This window comes from Sphaeramia orbicularis, chromosome 3 (genome assembly GCF_902148855.1).
Source record: "Sphaeramia orbicularis chromosome 3, fSphaOr1.1, whole genome shotgun sequence".
NCBI classification, from domain to species: domain Eukaryota; kingdom Metazoa; phylum Chordata; class Actinopteri; order Kurtiformes; family Apogonidae; genus Sphaeramia; species Sphaeramia orbicularis.
The window spans coordinates 51,704,616-51,724,756 of NC_043959.1; the positions used below are offsets into that span (position 1 = coordinate 51,704,616).

The 20,141-nt window shown below is 34.1% G+C and overlaps 2 protein-coding genes across 2 annotated transcripts in view; both read left to right on the top strand.

The window, feature by feature from the left end:
* The first annotated feature begins 294 nt into the window (after window positions 1-294).
* On the top strand, window positions 295-9,827 carry spi1b (Spi-1 proto-oncogene b). The gene is made up of 5 exons (XM_030131051.1): window positions 295-673; window positions 1,176-1,275; window positions 2,761-2,957; window positions 5,436-5,583; window positions 8,596-9,827. The coding sequence occupies exons 1-5, from the start codon at window positions 632-634 to the stop codon at window positions 8,907-8,909; spliced, it is 801 nt and encodes a 266-aa protein (XP_029986911.1). The 5' UTR covers window positions 295-631; the 3' UTR covers window positions 8,910-9,827.
* A 7,091-nt stretch (window positions 9,828-16,918) lies between these two features.
* Window positions 16,919-20,141, top strand: part of mybpc3 (myosin binding protein C3) — a 71,206-nt gene continuing 67,983 nt past the window's right edge. Inside the window, exon 1 of the mRNA XM_030159809.1 lies at window positions 16,919-17,062. Coding sequence (XP_030015669.1) covers window positions 17,038-17,062 — 25 coding nt within the window. The 5' untranslated portion in view covers window positions 16,919-17,037. The remainder of the gene's footprint in view (window positions 17,063-20,141) is intronic.

Here is a 20,141-nt window from a genome sequence, read left to right on the forward strand (position 1 = left end):
GCGAGTGTGTTATGATGCAAACCTTGTTGAATTTATACCCATTACCACTTGTACCACTATATCCTTTGAGCTGCTTGACACTTTAAAGAGATTTTTTTTTTTTTTTTTAATAGATACAGGAAATTAATGCTATTGTCTTAATACTGACATTAATAGTATAAAACTGTTAGTTGCAGCCGCTGTTTATTACCTGTAGCCTTTTTTTCTGAGGGGGAGAAGCTCTGGTTGTAGTTTAAGATGATTGGCTGCTCAGGGAGGGCATAGTATAGACTCTGATAAAACTTTCATGGTCTCCTCTGACAAATCATCAATGGCCAGGGACCTTCAGCAGACACACTCCATTGCTCACACCCACACGAATTTACAGAAGTCAAACGTTCCTTTTTCATTTCTCAGCCCAACATTGGCCCTTGTTTATTTTATTGCATCTTTTTTTTTTTCAGCTGAAGGCCTCTGAGTTTAAGTCATAAGTGTGTGTTATTCCATAACAGAGAGAGAGATTTTTTGGTTTTCGTTGACTGAGAGGAAATTTTGAAACATTGTGCAATGGTGCCGCAAAAGTTTTGAAAGATTGTGAGAGCGTTTGGCCAGCGTAGCATCTGCGAGTCGGTCTGTTGGAGAAGAGGTCTCCATGTTGCATCCATACAGAATGGAGAGCTACCTCATCCCACCTGTAAGTATATTTTATTTTATTCTGAACTAAACTCTGAGACACTCTAATATCTGACAGTTGATTGAGGTCCTTGGGGAATGTTTGTCATGCAGCATTACCAGAAACACTTTTATTCTCAAGAAACCAGACCAACAATAAGATTTTAAAATTAGCTCATGTCTGTAGTTGGGTTTGAAAACAGGACACGACTAAAAGACTCCTTTTTATATGAGTGACATGAAAATGAAACTCAAAAGTAACTGGAGATTTGGTGGGTTTCAGAAGTGTAGTGGCAGAAACATTTATAATTATATCACAAACGCTTGCTCTGATTTGCAAATTTGGGGGAAATAGAAAAGTGTTTAATGAAATTTAATGAAGATGTAATTTCATTTCAAGGATAGATGAGTAATTAGATGAATATATTTAATCTTATTTTGCATCTCACTGCAAAAATGAACAGATAGAACACGTTATTTACAATACTATTCAGAGGCAAACATGTTTTTGTATGTGTTTTCAGCACTCAGAAGAAATATATGACCCTGAAATCTACAGGCATCAAATGGCAGAATATTATAATCCATATGTTTTGCATATGGATGATACAGAAATCCAGGCAGGTAAGTTTTATTTCAGCATCTGTTTTTTTTCATGTGCCCATGATTGCATTTTAATCTTTAATTTTCTTTAAAACCCACAGAATGACTTTTAAATCAAACCATTTTTACAGATCAAATGAAAACAAAAAAAAAAAAAATAGAGGAGATGAAGTTATATCAACGAAGGCCAGTTGAATAAAACACCACCGGTTCATGATTCTAATTTCAACCTTGCATAAAATATAGCAGTCATTTTATCCTTCAGATAAAACAATGTGGTCTAATGCGGTGATACTACATTTTCTCATGTACTGTACATAAAAAGCATTGCAGCTTGTGCAGCTGGAACACACCACATACGGCGGTATGGAACACAGGAAACAGATGCCATTTCTTTCGGCCGCTACAACTACAGACATAGAACAACTTTCGCCCCAAGGGGTTTTGTTCATATCAGAAAGGTGCTTTACTTTCTCTTGTAATCAACTGCTTTGAATATTACTCCAAAACAAGCTAATCATGGCTAAATGTTCTTTTCTGACCTTATACTGTAGCAGGGACTGCCCTTGGTATGTACAGCACTGGGCTAAACTTGGTGAAGTGCTTTCAAGTGAATTTCTCAAATATATTTTCTGACATTGGTAACTGAAGCTTCTTTTTTGACACTGCTACAATATAAGGTCAGAAAAGAACATTTTGCTATGATTAGCCTGTTCTGATGTAATATAGAGATATTGATGTAAACATATATATTGGAGAATTTAAATTAACTTTGATCTTAACTAACTTGTTAACTTATTAATAACTTTAACGTATTAACCAACCCAGAATCTTATCTAACTTTGCCAAGTCTAACCCTGTATATACAACAAAAACTGTACAGTGTAATACAAATGAGTTTTATAAGTATATGACATGGCTTTATAAACCTATTTAGACCCCTTTTCTTCTTACTTTCTTACATTGCATTTATTTATTTATCTATTTATTTATTTAACGTGCAACACTTTTACGTCCTTTTTTATTTTTAACACAACAAATATGCGAAATTTAACCTCTATTTAAATCACACATCATTTGTTAAATTCACTGTGAAAATAGTCACAGGCAATAAGAATAAACGAGCACAAATTGAAAGTCAACTGCTGTGGCGACACTGCCAGTGTGGCAACAAACAGGAAAGAGCTTCATGCTGAATTCTCTGTTATTCTCCACATCTCACGCAGTATGTGCAAACTCCAGTGGTGGATGATTAAGCAGCTTGTTGTCAAACTCAGTGGCTTTTGACAAAGTATCCGTCAGCATCCTGTGACTGGGATGACTTAGTGCTTCACAGGGAAAGAGAGACACCGTTTCACCCTCTTTCCTTTGTCTTGACTGTTCTGTGAAGCTGTATGTTCATTAAGTCTCTCTGGGGTTCATTTGTGTGTTGTTGTAAGATAAGACAAGTGGCCATTGTCGAGACACTCTGTGGTTGTTATAGCGTTTCTCACTTTTTCTATTTAGATCACTGGGACTATCACCCTCACCCACATGTGCACCCAGCAGAGTTTGAAAACCTCCAAGAGGCCAATTTTACAGAGTTGCAGAGTGTGCAGTCTCTCCACCCGTCCGGCCTCATACGACACGACGCCATAAGATACGATGCAGAAAATCTGCTGGATCCTGCTCTCGGGGCACATGCTCATGTGTTACAGCAGCCAGTAAGTGTTTAACCTCCTGAGACCCAGGAAACGTCAGCAAAGTACAAGCTTTTTTCTGTTTTTTATTAAATAAGTGCCTATATTAGAAACATCATGATGCAACAGTTTTTTCAGATAAAATTTTTATGGAAAGTCCTTTGTGGTAGACCGTTTTCTTTTTTCTTTTTTTTTTTTTTTGTATAAAATTGTGAAACTCTTGTCCACAAATATGGACAGAACGTCCATAGCTGGGTCTTCGGAGGATAAGATAAGGTAAGATAAGATAAGATAAATATTAAAGGCAAATATTCAATATTATTTACATATTCACATTTCAGCTATGACATTCAACTATAGACACAGATGCATTTTCATATAGAGTAAAAAAAAACAGCAGTAAAGGGAGCTGTTTTATGCATTGGTTTTATTGATACACAGCACCTGCAGGGTTTTCTGTTCAGGGTTATTACTCTGGAGGTAAAGTGTCAATAGTTCACTTACTGTCACAGTCATAGCATAATAGAATTAGAAACACAATGAGGGTTTCATAAACTTTGCATAGCTGTGATAAGACAAACTGAAGTATATATTTGACAAAGGGCTCACAGACATTAAAACTATAATCAAAAACCTCAGACACTATTGGTCATTGGTACATGTCATCGATAAAATGCCCCCAAATGTGTCTAAGTCTCATATTTCTGTGTAACTTAAGCTAAATGTCATAGACGTCAATATATTTCACAGTTAGGTTACGAGTCAGAGAGACCTTTTGGTGTTTTTGAGTCATTTCAGGATCTGATGACAAATCAGGAAGTGAATCTTAAAGACAGAAAAAGTACATTCAGCATTATTTATGATTAAATCTGAATTTAGTCAGAATAAGTTAGAATAGTTACCTTAATACTCAGTTTAGTTCTATTAGAGTCACAACTGCATAATGTTTGGTTTTGAACTACATTTAGTATATTTACATAGGCAGAAATGAAGCTCAGCTGCCTATTATACATTTTACTGTATTTTTACATTAACAAGTCATTACATTTCCAAATACAGTCAAGATTACTGCTCAGACCACCCACACTTTCTCCTTTTGAGGTTAGGTGAGATGAAACCCCCCCTAAAAAAAGAAAAAAAAAAGGTGTTATGTATTTGAATATAGCATTTAGTGTGAAATGCAGGAGTAGACTAATAGACAGAGTGTGACCTTATTGTACAGCAAATATTAAGTACAATTTATTCTCAACTATGTACATCTAACAGATAACAAGCAGTTTTCCAGTACATGGCTAGTTTTAAAGTAATTTGTATTAGGTTTTATGCTAATTGCGCTGCTCTGCATGAATATGTACAGCTATAAGCCTCAACTTACTTATTTTTTTCCTGTATGTATTTGTAATATTTGATCAGCTACATGCATTTCATGTCATCATGCACTTATAAACACATACAAAATACAATTATGGTTTCACTGTGGTTAAACAATACATCAATAATGACTATTTGCTTACTATGCCTCACAAAGGAGGCCACATGATGGTTTCTTTGTGTGACTGACAGTGTAAAATTTCCCTTTTGAAAAAAAAAAAAAAAGATGAAAGAAAAAAAGCTATTTTCTCTAACAGGAGCAGAATGTGTTGTGTGTCAGTGTGTGAGTCTGTTGGTGCTTTAATAGAAACATGGTGAGAATACAGCTGTTCACACATGGAATTCACATACATGTCTGTGTTTTGTGAAGGATAAATACGTTAACAAGTGTTGCCCACCCAGGCATACAGCGACAGAGACCACACATCACAGCCCATGCAGAGAAACACACTGTACCATCACACACTGACAAGGGGATGAGTTTACACAACAGGATGCACTTTATTAGAACATCATTATCTGTCTCAAGGGTTTAAATGTGCTTTGAGATAATCCATACACCCTTAAGCTCCTGAAACCCAGGAAATGTCAGCAAAGTACAAGCTTTTTTTGTTTTTTATTAAATATGTGTCTATATTGGAAACATCATGATGCAACAATTTTTTCAGATAAAATTTTTATGGAAAGTCCTTTGTGGTGGACTGTTTTCTTTTTTTTGTATAAAGTTGTGTAACTCTTGTCTACAAATGTGGACAGAAAACCCATAGCTGGGTCTTAGGAGGTTAAATATGATAAAACAGCCCAGGTCCACACAGCACAGTGATCTGAAAAATTAAGTAGTAACAAGCAGGTCATATAGATTTAATAATGTAATGTAGTTTAGAGTAAAATATTATATAGGTTATTTAGAGGATGAAATGTGAGGATTTTTTATTTGTGTGCGACATGAATTTTATCCATAAAACCTGTAACATTTCATTAAATTTGACTTTAATTCAGTTTTATCTATATGTAATAAAATGTAAGTCCATGTAACTTTTCATTTGGATTTTTTCCTTACATGAAGGCAATTCGAACATCTTAAAGTACGGTAAAACCTACTAATGGAACACTTCCACTGGTGTGTTGTAGGTAGCGTTTTTTCCTCGGACTGTGTTTCCACATGTGTCGCAGCGCAGCTCTGATGATGAAGAGCACGGAGGACGAAGCCCCCCGCTGGAGGTGTCGGATGAGGAGTGCCTAAGAGACCGCATGCCTTATGTCACACCTGGAGAACTCGGTGAGGTTTTACTGGTAGTTGCTAGAACTTTCTTCAAGGTCTCCAGGTTATCGCTGCTTAAATGCCCCACATGACTGACACCTGAAGCGCAACAATGGAGCCCTTTACATTTTGCTGTTGATTTTTTTTTTTTTTTAAGTTAGTGTAGGAGTGGGAAGAAGTATAACTTATAGACTCCCACCCCTTTTTACAAACTGATAATTTCATTAATTCTGTTTCCTTTGCTTTAACACACTTTTTTTCTATATATTTTTACAATAACACAAAGCATCCATACAAACCATTCACATACATTTTTTTAGTCACCTCACACAATCAGTTTTGCATAATCAACCTTTTTTATTATAAACTATAATATTTATTTGTAGAACTTTATTTATTTGATAAATAGATGTAAATCACATATAATATAGTATATATAATATGTACATAATACAGACATTGTTCTCATTAGGGGAGACTTTTTCCAGCTAAGTACCATTCAGAAACAAGAAACCTACGATTCAGTATCAGGTTGAAACTAGTAAAACCATAGATAAGAGAAGATATGACTTTATTGATCCCACAGTGGGGAAACTGTACTATGTAAAAAAAAAAAAAAAAAGACTAATTTGCACTACAATAATATATACGTAAACATATTTTTAATAGATTGTGTCCCTGTGCACATCCTCTCACTGTATGTAGCAGCCCTTGGCATCAATGAAATGGCGTAGAGTTCAACTGGTGCAAATCTTTATTTCATCATCATGCACCGTGAAACTAAAACACAAACATTTGTACACAAGTTATTCTACGAAGTTTACTTACGTTACATTTTCTTTTAAAACACAGACATTACAAACAAGACATATTACTCATAATTAAAATTGTAATTTAATGCACACATTTCAAACAAAAAAACTAACAAAAGACCAAAACATGCCACTACAATTAATTAACACATACCTTGCTCCGCCTACCAAGGGTGCAAACTCCTCACTCATCCAGTGTATAACAGGTATGCGAACAAAACTGCGCTTTAACAACAAAAAAACAACCCATTCCACATGACAGTCAAGCTTGAGATTTGTTCAAAATAATGTGTCAAACAAATCAAACTCAAATGTTCTTTGTGCTCACCTCACTTCTCTGTTCAGCACCGTCCTGCTCTGCTCTGTGGCAACCCAAATGCATGTGGCAAAACAGGTGTGTGGCAATCAGCCTCATTATATCCCAAAAGGGGGGTGTAGCAACAATAAAACAAAATGGGAAGAAAATCCAACAGAAACCAAAAATAAATAAAAACAAAAAAACAAAAAAAAGGAAGAAAAATCAAAAATAATAATAAACCTATCAACCGACCACTAACACTGTATAAAAACTCCAATTTGCACTCTGTACATATTACAATATAAATCCACTGTAAATCTCAACCCATTGTTGTTCTCGTCTCTAGTCGAATGTTTGTCCGTATTAGGTCTATGTTCAAGTGTGATTGGGTTCATGTTGAAATTGTGAGCAAAGAAAAAACGATGCCAAATTCCTTGCATGTGTTCACATATTTGGCCAATAAAGCTGATTCTGAAAATACAAAAAACAAAGCACAAAAAACACATAGAAACATCCAAGAGTGAACAGGAAATATAAAAGAAAGTCTTCTATTTATATTTTTCCGTACATACAGTATATACACACATTTATAGAAGAATTTATAGAAAGTGAAAGAAAAAATCCTTCATAAGCTAGCTATTTCATGTCGAGACCTATTTTTGGTTATGTAGGGGAAAAAAATAAATCTTTTTTTTTAGATTAGTGACAAAATAATTTCAAATTCCAGTGAAACCATGCTTAAGCAGAGGGTTAAATGCTTTCTTTCGGAAATTTCCATTGGTTTAGTTCATTGGATTAATGAGTAATTTTAAAAAAACATGTTTTTTGAGAAAAGTGAAATTCCCTACATAACCGGCACCATCTGATATTAAAATGCTTAAAAAAGCAATTCACACCAATTTTTCAGACAAAATGATTTTTATAATGATAAAAGGGTGTGTAAAAGGTCATAAAACTATATTGAAAATAGAAATATATGATTGAGATTCCAAATTATAGCAGTGGTAAGTTATGTAGTTTTTCATTCTTGGAGAACTTTCCGAGGGACTGAATTTAGGTCATATAAAAAGTTCCGTAATTTTCTTGAAAATCCTTTTTTGGCAAAAATTTTAATGGATTTAGAAACTTAAGATGTTATACTATTGAACTACAAAAAGTTTGAAATCATTATCTCAATTCTAATTTTTTGATTCACAGTCAACAGGTGCGTGACTTGACCAATTAACATATAGTTGTACATGATGTTAATATTGATGTGATCTGGGGAGGATTACTGTGAACTGTTGAATAGTCTGATGGCTGTGGAAAGGAGTAGATAATGTTCCTTAAAGTGTACCTTTATCAGTGTTTGAGAATCCACATGGAACATGAAGAGAGGAGGGTCTTTAAACTCAGAGAACATAAGTTACATAAGTAACTGTCAGTGACTGTCTTGGTGATTTGTGTGTAAAAAAAAAAAAAAGTTTCTCTCAAGTCATTTAATTAATATTTTCTTCCTGAAATAACTGTATTGTGTAAAATATTCTAACAATAGCTGTCATTGTACAGGCAGCTTTTGTAAAGAAATATGAAGAATCTGTCTTACATAAACGTTCAGATAAAGTGACTACAGTACGCAGAGTTCACCTTCATCATGAAACTGCTTGGCACTGGAAAAAAAAACAACAAAAAAAACATGATGATGACTCATGCAGGGTCTGACTTTGCAAGTGTTTCTGAGAATCAGAATTGAGAATTTCAGAGTCAAAGATATGTTACAGATGATGAGACAAGACTGAAGATGTAATCTGCTTTTGGTCTCTATAAAAAAAAACAAGAATAATTTCCTGAAAATAGAAATAATCTTGAGTACATTCCAGTAAAAGAATTAACGTGACAAATCAAGTCTAATAATGATGTACCCTCTAATGTTCCCAACAGGAAATAAAAAGAAGATCCGTTTGTACCAGTTCCTTTTGGACCTTTTAAGAAACGGCGATATGAAGGACAGTATCTGGTGGGTGGACAGAGACAAAGGAACGTTCCAGTTTTCCTCTAAACACAAGGAGGCTCTGGCACACCGGTGGGGCATCCAGAAAGGCAACCGCAAAAAAATGACCTATCAGAAAATGGCTCGTGCTTTGCGCAACTATGGCAAAACTGGAGAGGTGAAAAAGATAAAGAAGAAGCTGACGTACCAGTTCAGTGATGAGGTGCTGGGGAAGACTCATCTAGAGAGGAAGTCTTATATGTAGGAAAGGAAAGGAGAGAGGTTTCTAATGTAAAAATACAGTCTTCCTACTACTGATGTACGGTTTAATTAATGACAAAACCAGCTGATTTAGAAGACTGAAAGCACACAGTGGCTTATTCTTGATAATAAAACATTTTGGGGACCACTTCGTCTTCATCTTGTGGCCTCTGAACTAGACTGGAACCGCATCTAAACTCTGGAAAGTTTGTAGCACTCGAATATTAAACAGTTAAACAGAAATGGTTTGCATTGTTAATTGTTAATGTACAGAAATGTAACACGTAGCTACTGTTTTTGTGTTTTTAAAGTATGAAAAACTGTATAACATGCAGAAATTGTTGTCCTGTAGACCCAGTGGGCAAGGATGGAAATGTAAGACATGTGTAAAACAGCTGTAAAACAAGTCAAACAGCAAGGCAGATGCATTAAAGGGATAAAACTGGAAAAAAAATTTGTGGTGTACACATAGTATCCAATGATACAGCTTCTCCTTTTAGAATATGTACAATATTTAATTCACCTTAGAAATAAGCTCAGCCTGTACAACCACATAAAAGCCACTAAAGGAGCCCGACCTCCTGTTCTGATCCATCGAAGTACGCATAAACAACCCCCAATGCCGGTGTTAAACCCATGTAACCGCTATGATTGTACATATACACGGTACCAACACTGATCTTTTGTATTTAAAGCAGAAAACACGCCGTTATGTTGGGTGTGGTCAGGAGTGCTATTTACACGATCACACAGATTGCATACCAGCGACGCAGCAGCTCAGATTATCAGACTGGATCTACTGGACTCAGTGTGATTCAATGAGGAAACACGTTCCATTAAATCAGTCATGTGCCTGATCACTGTTTGTACTCACCTGGTATATCACACTTTGTATATAACAATAAAAATCAATTGAAACATTAATTTATGGTTGGTTATTTTGTGTGTTTTGTATATTGCCAATAATAACATTACATCTGAGTGAATGTTATATGTGTTGTGGTGCTTTTTTTTTTTTTTTTTTTTTTTTTTTTAGAAATACACACACACACAATATAGTAGACACATTATTTTATTAAGTTTATTTAAGGTTGTAGAATATTAATTAAAATGTGTTTTTTTTTTAACTGAGCCTAAATATTTAATATAAGAAAATGTATTTGACAAGAAAAGTAGATTAGAAAGTAAAATTCAATTAGATTTACTAAATATTTTATAAGATTTAATTTGGTTATTTGATCAACTAAGGTTTCACAAACAATTTCTTTGACCTACTTGAAATAATCTTACATTTGCATCATTTCTTTGTAAAGAAAATTATTCTACATAGTAGAGAGTCACTTTTGCCACAGTTTATTTTTATTTTCACTTAATAACTAACAAAACCTTTATATAAATGGGGAAATTAGCTAATAATACATCAATGGAATAACTTTGAGTTTCTGCACACTTTATGTATGTATGTATGTATGACTGCATTTATTTATATATTTATTTATTTAACAGAAACAGCTACCCAGATCATTATTAAACTTTTAATGCTTTATCACATTTTTAAGATGGACATTTAAAACGATAAAAAAAGAACTTTAAAATGAGTAAAAAGAGAATTAATTCCCTGATTTTTTCCCATTATTAAAATAATTTTCTGCTAAAATTGCATAAAATTTAAACAATATATGTTTTATTTGTTATCCTATACTACAGTGGTAATGCTGCTGTTTAGTGTCATTATTTATGGTGAATGTTTGGATTTCCATTGTCCATTACATGATCATCTGTAGGTTAATAATGCTCATTTGTAGAAGTTTATATTTTTCACACCCCCTTTAATGACTGAATAAAGGAAGGAAGTAACTTCAATGTATTCACTCACCACTTTACAAATACATTTTGTTTACCCCAACAACATCAACATCACTTAAGCCTTTAGTGAAAGTAAAATAAAAAAGTCACACCAGTTCAAAGTCAACAGGACAAAAGTGGTAATTTGCCAAAAGTTAATGTGTGTGGTGTTAAAAATACTGCAGCAGCTGGCGTCCCCAGAGCCAACAGCTCCCCTCAATGGCCAAGCTGTAACTGATAGAAGTAACAGGTGAGACACGAGAAGAAAAGGCCATGAGTATGAATAGAAAACAATAGATCAGTATGGACTGGACACAGCCATGAGTGTTATATTAAGAATGTGATCATAAATATCATTAAATGCATCCTATTGCTGTGAAGAAACCAGATGAGTGAATCTATTACGTCCTTTAGCTTTTCATGTTTTGGAGATCAGCAGGTTGGCCGTTTGTCTTGGTTTATAAATATTAGAGATGAAGAAAAATTTGATATGGTGGGATAAGCCCACTCCTGAAAGTGAATTGTGAATATTACAATGATTGATACACTGCAAACAATTCAAGAAAGCTTTACTGACTGAGAAAATAGTATGATTTCCTATCCCTAAAAAGACAAAAAAATTACTATACTACTACTACTGCTATGAAGTCTGTTATTCATTTAAGGTAAATACAGAGGAGGAGTGAGGTCAGTTTGCTTAAATTGTGTCTGATGGTAACTCATGACTTTTAAAACATATCTCAGTAAAAGCTTGACTTTATTTCTTCGATGATGAACTTACGAGATTTTCATTCTAATGGTCAAAGGTCATAGTGTGTGAGCTCATTAAACATGTTTTTGATCATAACTGTTTGTAAATTAAAGAAATGCACAGATATAAGGAAAAGAAGTATGTCATTGAACATGCATTTATTGTTAATTTTTGCTTGAAACATCAAATAATTCCAGCAGTTTTTTTGTTTGTTTGTTTGTTTGGTTTTTTTTTTGCCTTTTTATTTCTAGTTGGGTTGTTTTTTTAATTATATACTGACATTTGTACCTCTTCTTGTGAAATGACTGTCACAATATGATTTATTCTTGATAAAGTGTAACTGGAATTGGGTCATTACTGATGTGTATATATAGGAATAAAAAGACGAGGAATGTGTCTGAAAACAACATTATTACCACTTTATGTGCAATACAGTAGATATACTACAACATATTACTAATGTATATTTAACACACACACATATATATATGTATAAAATCATATTTAACATGTCTCAAAAGAAGGTGCAAATGGTTTGTATGCATAATTGTGTACACATGTAAGTGGTTATTGTCGCAAGGAGACATCGCAATGATGAAACAAGACGCAGAGGACGCATTTTTCACCCTCGTGTGAATATTTTTGGAATGACGGAGGAAAAAATAATTGAGACTTTTCCACTTGATCTGATGACTGTGATTAAAAATACACACCGACATTAAGCTAGTGTGACAAAATTATGTGCACCTGACAGTCATTCAATCCAACAAACCCCAGCACAGCCCCCCACCTCTAAAATGAATCCGACGCTACTGCCCGGCAATGGTATTTTAGAACTTCGAGATGAATTTGGGGATGATTTGGAGCCAGTCACAAGGACAAGTCATGTAATACGAATATTAAATATTAACCCTTTCATGCATGAATTATGAGAACCTTAATCAAGATTTTTTTTCCTGAGTGATTTTATTCATCTTTAGGCATGAAAAAAAACAAAAAAACAAGGTGATTAAATTTTTTTTTTTTAATCAACCTGTTTTTCATGGCATTACAAAAATGTCCACTCAGCTACACCATGAATTTTATTCTTGAAGCAAAGAAACATGTATTTAAAACCCAATATCATAAAGTGATATGAAAACAGTGAAATGAAACCATGTTTAATGCAGCTAATCTGATGTTTTTTCACATTTTAACATATTCTAATACTAGTTATTACTCACTTCATGGAGATAATATGCAAAAAATAAATATTAACAATTGATTTCCACTCAAGAACCAATCAGGAACAGCAAAGTTGCAGTAATGGTATGAATTGCAGTTTATGAGATGATGTATAAGTGTCCACTGTGTTGGTTGATATGGAACTAAAACAACAAAACCCATGAATATACAAGAGTAAAGCTGTAGAGTAACTGTCCACTGTAGTGACCACTATGCATGAAAGGGTTAAAGGAGTGATATTTTGTTTTTTTTAAATATAGTTATGCATTTTAAAACATTTCCCTGTGGTCTGCATAAACTGTAAATGCTATGTTTGGGTCTAAATTCTTCATTAACTCAACTCCACAGGTCCATCTTCAACCCTATTTCTGAGTAATGACACCAGAAAGGTTGTTTTGAGCGCTGGCCCTTTAAATGCAAATGAGTCACTTCACACCCCACCCCTTCCAGGTTGTTGGCTGTGCTGCTCTGTCCCGTTCAGCCACTTGTGTTCGTTAATACAACCAACAACTGAACATTTTAGGTAATCGACTCGAACTTTCGGTATGGACTACAACCGCTGCTGCTGACCAACAATTATGTCGTACTCAGAGAAATGTTCGCTGGAAGTCTTCACCTTATATGTGCAAATGTCGGGACGTAACTCATTATAGATGTAACAAATACACAAATAAATGTACTATAGACTAATAAAAGTGGGTTTAGCAAAACATGACCCTTTTAATGAAGAATTCAGGCTCAAGCATAGCATTTACAGTTTGTGTAGACTACAGGGAAATGTTTTAAAATGCATAATTCCATTTGAAAAAAAAAAAAAAAGAAGCTAAATATGACTCCTTTAACTTACAGCTTCCTTTTAGAGACATTTTTAGGAGTAACTCAGTGTCGTATATCTGGGCAAAGGTTTTTCACCCTAATCCAGCTCTAGATAAATGATGGTTATTGATGTGGTGTGGTCTAAAGGATCAGGGATCATGTTGTTCAGCAGAGTCTTGCACTCTTAGTCTTTACACACTGAAGTGCACCAGATTCCATTAATCTTGTTCTAACCTCTTAAGACCCAGCAATGCATTTTTGTCCTCTGTAGGGGACAAGAGTTTCACTGCTTAACCCATAAAGACCCAGTGCTACTTTTGTGTCAGTTCCCAAATATATTTTTCTCTTTATTTTAACCTTTTTTTTTAGTGATTTATCACCATTTATTGTAATATTATCATCTATATTTTGCGTGTTTTATTGTAAATCATGTATATTCCTATATTTAATTTAGATGTTCGTGAAAACTCAAAGTAAATTCAAAGATTATTATATTAAAGCAGATAAAACTAAAGAAAACAAAACATAAACCCGGTGTCTCCATCCACTGTCATTGATCAAACTCCATAGGTTTTACTGGTGAATCAATGTTGTAGAAGATGATGTTTCCACGGTAACTACGGAGCCTCTGAATGTCCAAACAGGTCATATCTGATGACTATGAAAAGTTGACAAACTGCATTTTACACCTATTATTTATATGTATTAATAGGATTAGTGGATCATAAGATATTAAAGATGCTGTTGGTCACCAGTGGATGTTTGGGTCCTTATGGGTTAATAAAAAAAAAAAAAAAAAACACTGTCCACTGCAAAGGAGGTTCCATAAAATCTGATCTGAAAAAACTATTTCATTACGCTGTTTCATACCAAGACAACAATTTAATGCAAAAGAGATTTTTTTTTTTTTTTCTGGGTCTCAGGAGGATGTGAACATATAGGCTAATATATCCAAATTCCTTCCTATTTTGCCATGAGAAACATTGTTCTTGAACTCTTCAATAATTTTCTCATGTGGGTGCTTCTATGAAACTGGGTTCATTTTGGTATCTGGCACTTTTCCAGCTTTTTAGACCCAATAATAAAAGAGAAATGTAGACATATTTCTCCCCAGGATGTACCTAATGATCACCTCAGATAAATGCAAAAAAAATTGTACTCTTACTCTGAGCCATCCCAAAATTAAAGGATTTTTAATAAAGTATTAGGGCCAAAAATAGGACCAAAATTGGGACAGGAAAAACCACCCAGGTGTCAGTGCATTTGATCTGGAAAAACTTGAAATGGTCTTATATACTGCTATAAATAAAGACTCTGTGTTAAATTTGATGATTCTAGTGGTTTTTCTAATCCAGACATGCGGGTTTTTCATGAATCTCAGTCTCATTCCAGGTTTTGCGTGTAATCCATTGTGTCCACTTGTGTTACATGCAGAACTCTGTCTTGCATAACTGGTTTGATTCTTAAAATTTACCTGTGAGAGAATAAAAAGACATTAAAAAAAAAAAAAAAAAGTGTGTAATTTTCGTGTCCTTTTTTGCAGTGTTGCATGCGGATTTTTGTATAAAAATAATAGAAAAAATGTGCTTTATGTGAAAAATAGTTTTTCTTTTATTTCAGTAAATATTATTTTTAAAATAGACCCAAAGTGCTTCCAAATTTGCTTCATAACATTAGTCTACATCTGGTTTGAATTTTTAGTCCCCGTGTCCTGTGTTTAGGGACCAGTTTCATAGAAGCGCCCATGTATGTGTTTAGAAACTGGACTTCCTCAGCTCATCTACCACTAGACTAGAACTTCCCTTTATGCTACTTTTGTTCCAAATCATAATTACAACGGTCTTATTACCAGCTCTAAGTAACCTCTGTCCCAACTTTTTTGGAATGTGTTGCATGGAATGGATGTGCATTTGGAAATGAAATGAAGTTGATCAGAAAAAAAACAAACAAAAAAAAAAAAACAACTGAAATTTGATATCACTGCTTGCTTTTTAAATTTAATTTTACAGTTCCAACTCTCGATGATTAGAGGCTGTACTCATTGCACCATGTTACATTTCACACCTTTTATCTTCAAGTTTTCATCCACTAAGGCAGGGGTGTCAAATTCATTTTAGTACGGGGGCCAGATTCAACTAAATTTGATCTGAAGTGGGCCGGACCAGTAAAATAATAACATAATAACCTATAAATAATGACAACTCCAAACTTTTGTCTTTGTTTTAGTGTAAAAAAAAACCCATTAAATTATGAAAATACTTACTTTTATAAATTATCCAAAAAAAGGAAAAAAAAAAAAGAAAACCTGAAAAAACTGAAATTTAAATTAAAAAACATAAGAAAATTTAGTGCAGTTTTAACAGTGTCATTCCTCAACTTATCATTTCTACATGTGCATTATGGATCAGATCTACAAAGACAGTAAACAGTGAGGAACAGGCAGAAAAGTTGTTAAAATTGTGCTTAATTTTCTTTAGACATTTCAGGTTGTTCATATTTGTTCAGGTTATTCACATTTAATTGTTACTGGATAGTTTGTAAATGTAAATATTTTCATAATTTAATGTTATTTTTTTTGCACTAAAACAAAGGGGAAAAAATGAGTTGTTAATTCTAGATTTTTTTTTTTTTTTTTGCTTAATTGAAGATTTTTTTTTTTTACTTATTTGAAGATTTTATTTTTTTTTTTACTTAATTGAAGTTTTTTTTTTAATTTAATTGAAGATTTTTTTTTGGGCTTAATTCAAGGTTTTTTGCTAAATTTGAGATTTTTTTTTGCTTAATTGAAGATTTTTTTTTACTTAATTAAAGTTTGTTGGGTTGTTTTTGCTTAATTGAAGAATTTTTTTGGCTTAATTCAAGATTTTTTCCTTAATTCAAGCTAATTTTTTTTTTTTGCTTAATTCAGTTCAAGACTGTGGAATTTTTGCACTTGGTAAAAATATACCAGTGGCCAAAATGGACCCTTTAGTGGGCCTCATTTGGCCCCCAGGCCGCATGTTTGACACCCCTGCACTATGGGATAAAGTTATCAAATAAAAGAAAAGCCACGGAAACCGTCCCAATTTGTTTTACATATACATTTATCCACAGGGTGATCGGGTGCAGATGTGACAACACCTACAAGACTTTTTTTTTGTATTTGATGGTCTAAATTTACCAGCTGCCTAGCATCGCTTCCCCTCCCTCTCAAGGCCTATCGTTGAGCTGAGGTGTTGGAGGAAAGGATGGTTGAAATATAGCCCGAGGTCAGACGTGACTGGGGGTTGGGTGGGGGCCAGGCTGCTGCTGGGACGGGATGATGAGGAGGAGTAAGAGTAAAGGGGGGGTTGGATTTTTTGGGCCCAGAAAAAAAAAATGTCAGGAGAGGTGGGATGTTTTCTGAAAGGAGGGGAGGTTTTATGGAAGGGCTGCTATTAAAGGCAGAGAGCTGAGCTGGACACCAGACGGTTTAGGAAGAGTAGATCCCACTGTGGAGGAGAGGAGATCGTTCAGGATGCCAGAGCCAGTCAAAAAACCAGGTAAGCGTCCACCACCACATTCAGATACTCGAAATGCAACACGTCCCCTTCAAATAAAACCTTATATTAAACCCTAACATTTACCAAAAGATTTAGTCTTCAGCCATGCAATCAATTAAAACATCTACAAATAAGTTAAACCGGGAACTGTTAATGACTGTCATTCCTGTGTTATCAGCAAGCAACAGCTTAACACCAACTTCTTAATGTTCCTTCTTTTGTGCAATAAACATCTTGAATGGAAACTTTTTCTGAGAGAAGAAGCAATATAATACTGACTTATACGTGAGAAAATGCTGAGTTCAGGGTAACACCTTTTCAAGTGGGTGCAGAGTTTAAGCAACTATAAACCACCAAACCACTCAAAGCACATCTGATTCTTCATGATAAACAAAAGTTTGTTTTACTGTGAAGATGTCAGATGACCACATTGAATTTGTTTCCAGTTGTACAAAAGTTCTTATCGCTTTATTGCTTTATAACATGACAGCAGCACTTCTTCTTTAGAGCTGATGTGTGTTTGTGAATATAAACCTATGCTGAATAATATATTTTAATGTAAATAATGTTCAGATAAAATAGTTACAGGCGTAGCTAGAGGTTTAATCCATCGACCTGGAAGTCTTCTTCATCTCTTATATTAATACAGTAATCCAGGCAGTGTGGTAATGAAATTTGTCCTAATAGCTTGGCTGTTTATAATACATGTAATCATCCCTCCTACTGTACTTTCAAAGTGTTTTTCAGCTGTGTGAAAGTTCATGTAAACCCTTTGGACAGTGTCATGTGGCCCAGCTGGGAACATTGTCCGACATGAAATCGATCCCACTGCATTTCCACCATCACAGCATTCACCAGATGCACCACTGATCCAAAGATGCCCGGCAGAACTTGACAAATGACTCTCCACAGTTTTTTTTTTTCTTCTTCTCCTCAGTAGTAATGGATGGTTGTGGTCAAGTTAGAAGTCATATCAGATGACACAACGCAGTTCAAAAGATCAGCTCCCGTGTGTTAAGACATTTGGTGTCAAGGATTTGTTCAGGACAGTAACAGTTAGTTAACCTGAGCCTGTAGCATTATTAACATTTCTGTTCAGTCACTTGGATTTCATTGTTTTTAGAAGCAGAACAGGAAGAAAGAAGAAAATGTTGTAACACACAGCAAAACTAAAATGAATCAGAACTTAAGGCAATTCATAATTAAATCAAACATATAGAATGTGAAAAAGTCAGTGTAAAATTAAATTTATTTCAGTAAAAAGCCTAATTATTATTATTATTATTATTATTATTATTATTATTATTATTTAGAATTAAAACAAACATATAGAATTGATATTATTATTGTATGAAAAACTAAATGTTAAATTGGTTTATTTTAGTAAAAGCCTAATTCAATATAAGCTATATATCCGTGTGTAACAGATAAAACAAGCCTATATAGGCCTATTTATTTTACATTTGACCTTTTTAGAAGGTTAATCAAGTCTGTAGATGAGTGTCTTTCATGAAAAAATGTAAAACAGTAAGTAATAAACTGATATTAGATGCAAAAAGTGTTTTAATGTCATGTTAACGGTTTTTGAGAGTGCACCATGTAGCCAGTTTTTGCAAGTGAACTGTAAATTAAAAGCTGTATTTGAGTTGAAGTGTGATTAAATTATAGTAGAGTAATTACATTTTAATCCAAACACAAAATTTAGATGCTGTAGGGAATTATTTGATCTCAAAAAGTGAGTCTTTTGCTTAATGAAGATACAGAGAGCATGTGAAAGACAAGACAGGATGATTGATTGACAGCAGGACGTAATGTTGTAAGAGCAGAGAGGAGTGGGTGCAGACAGACTGAGGGCACATCATTCTTCTGAGCCTCCAGAGTCACAAAAATAGAGCCAAGCTAATCCCTCGACTGTGATACCTGCGCCCCTGTTGCAGCTGAGGCCCGCAGCCTCATTTATTAGTCCAGTACATATGGATCCTATATTTAAACTCAGGGAGTCATCTTGCAACATAAGGCTTTTTTTTTTTTTTGTAGTTTTGCAATGACAAAGCTGAACACATTCAACCCTGCTGTGCACCTGAACATGTGTTTGGTGAATCCGAACACAAGACATTACTATAAAACACATGTATGGTGTCAGAGCTAGAGGTGTCACTGGTTATTTATAGGTCATTTTTTTAGATGACAAGAGTTCGAGAACCACATTGCTAAGCACATTTTATAACTTTTCCAAACAGTGGAAAGTGAATGTTGCACAGTGGGTTTAACAGCAGCTGGTGTTTTACACAGTGTGGGTTAAAACGGTGTTAATGGTTGAGTGTTCGTCACAGTTTTTCCTTAAGGGATGATGACATACAGATATAGATAGATAGATAGATAGATAGATAGATAGATAGATAGATAGATAGATAGATAGATAGATAGATAGATAGATAGATAGATAGATAGATAGATAGATAGATAGATAGATAGATAGATAGATAGATAGATAGATAGATAGATAGATAGATATAAATATAGGTATAGATACAGATAGATAGATAGATAGATAGATAGATAGATAGATAGATAGATAGATAGATAGATAGATAGATAGATAGATAGATAGATAGATAGATAGATAGATAGATAGATAGATAGATAGATAGATAGATAGATAGAAATATAAATGTAGATACAGAAATAGATATAGATACAGATACAGATACAGATGCCGATACAGATATAGATACAGATACAGGTAAATATACAGGTACAGATACAGATACAGGTAAATATACAGGTACAGATACAGATACAGATACAGGTAAATATACAGGTACAGATACAGATACAGGTAAATATACAGGTACAGATACAAATACAGATATAGATACAGGTACAGATACAGATACAGGTACAGGTAAATATACAGGTACAGATCCAGATACAGGTACAGATACAGGTACAAATATAGATAAAGATACAGGTAAATATACAGGTACAGATACTAATACATATACAGGTAAAGACAGTGACACAAATACAGATACAGGTAATGATACAGATACAGATAAAGGTAAAGATACTGATACAG

Bases quoted from the DNA above. Each gene is read 5' to 3' on its own strand.
- spi1b (XM_030131051.1), top strand. From the start codon at position 632: ATGTTGCATCCATACAGAATGGAGAGCTACCTCATCCCACCT. The intron at 2,958-5,435 runs GTAAGTGTTTAA...GGTGTGTTGTAG, and splicing joins CTCATGTGTTACAGCAGCCA to GTAGCGTTTTTTCCTCGGAC. The intron at 5,584-8,595 runs GTGAGGTTTTAC...TGTTCCCAACAG, and splicing joins TGTCACACCTGGAGAACTCG to GAAATAAAAAGAAGATCCGT.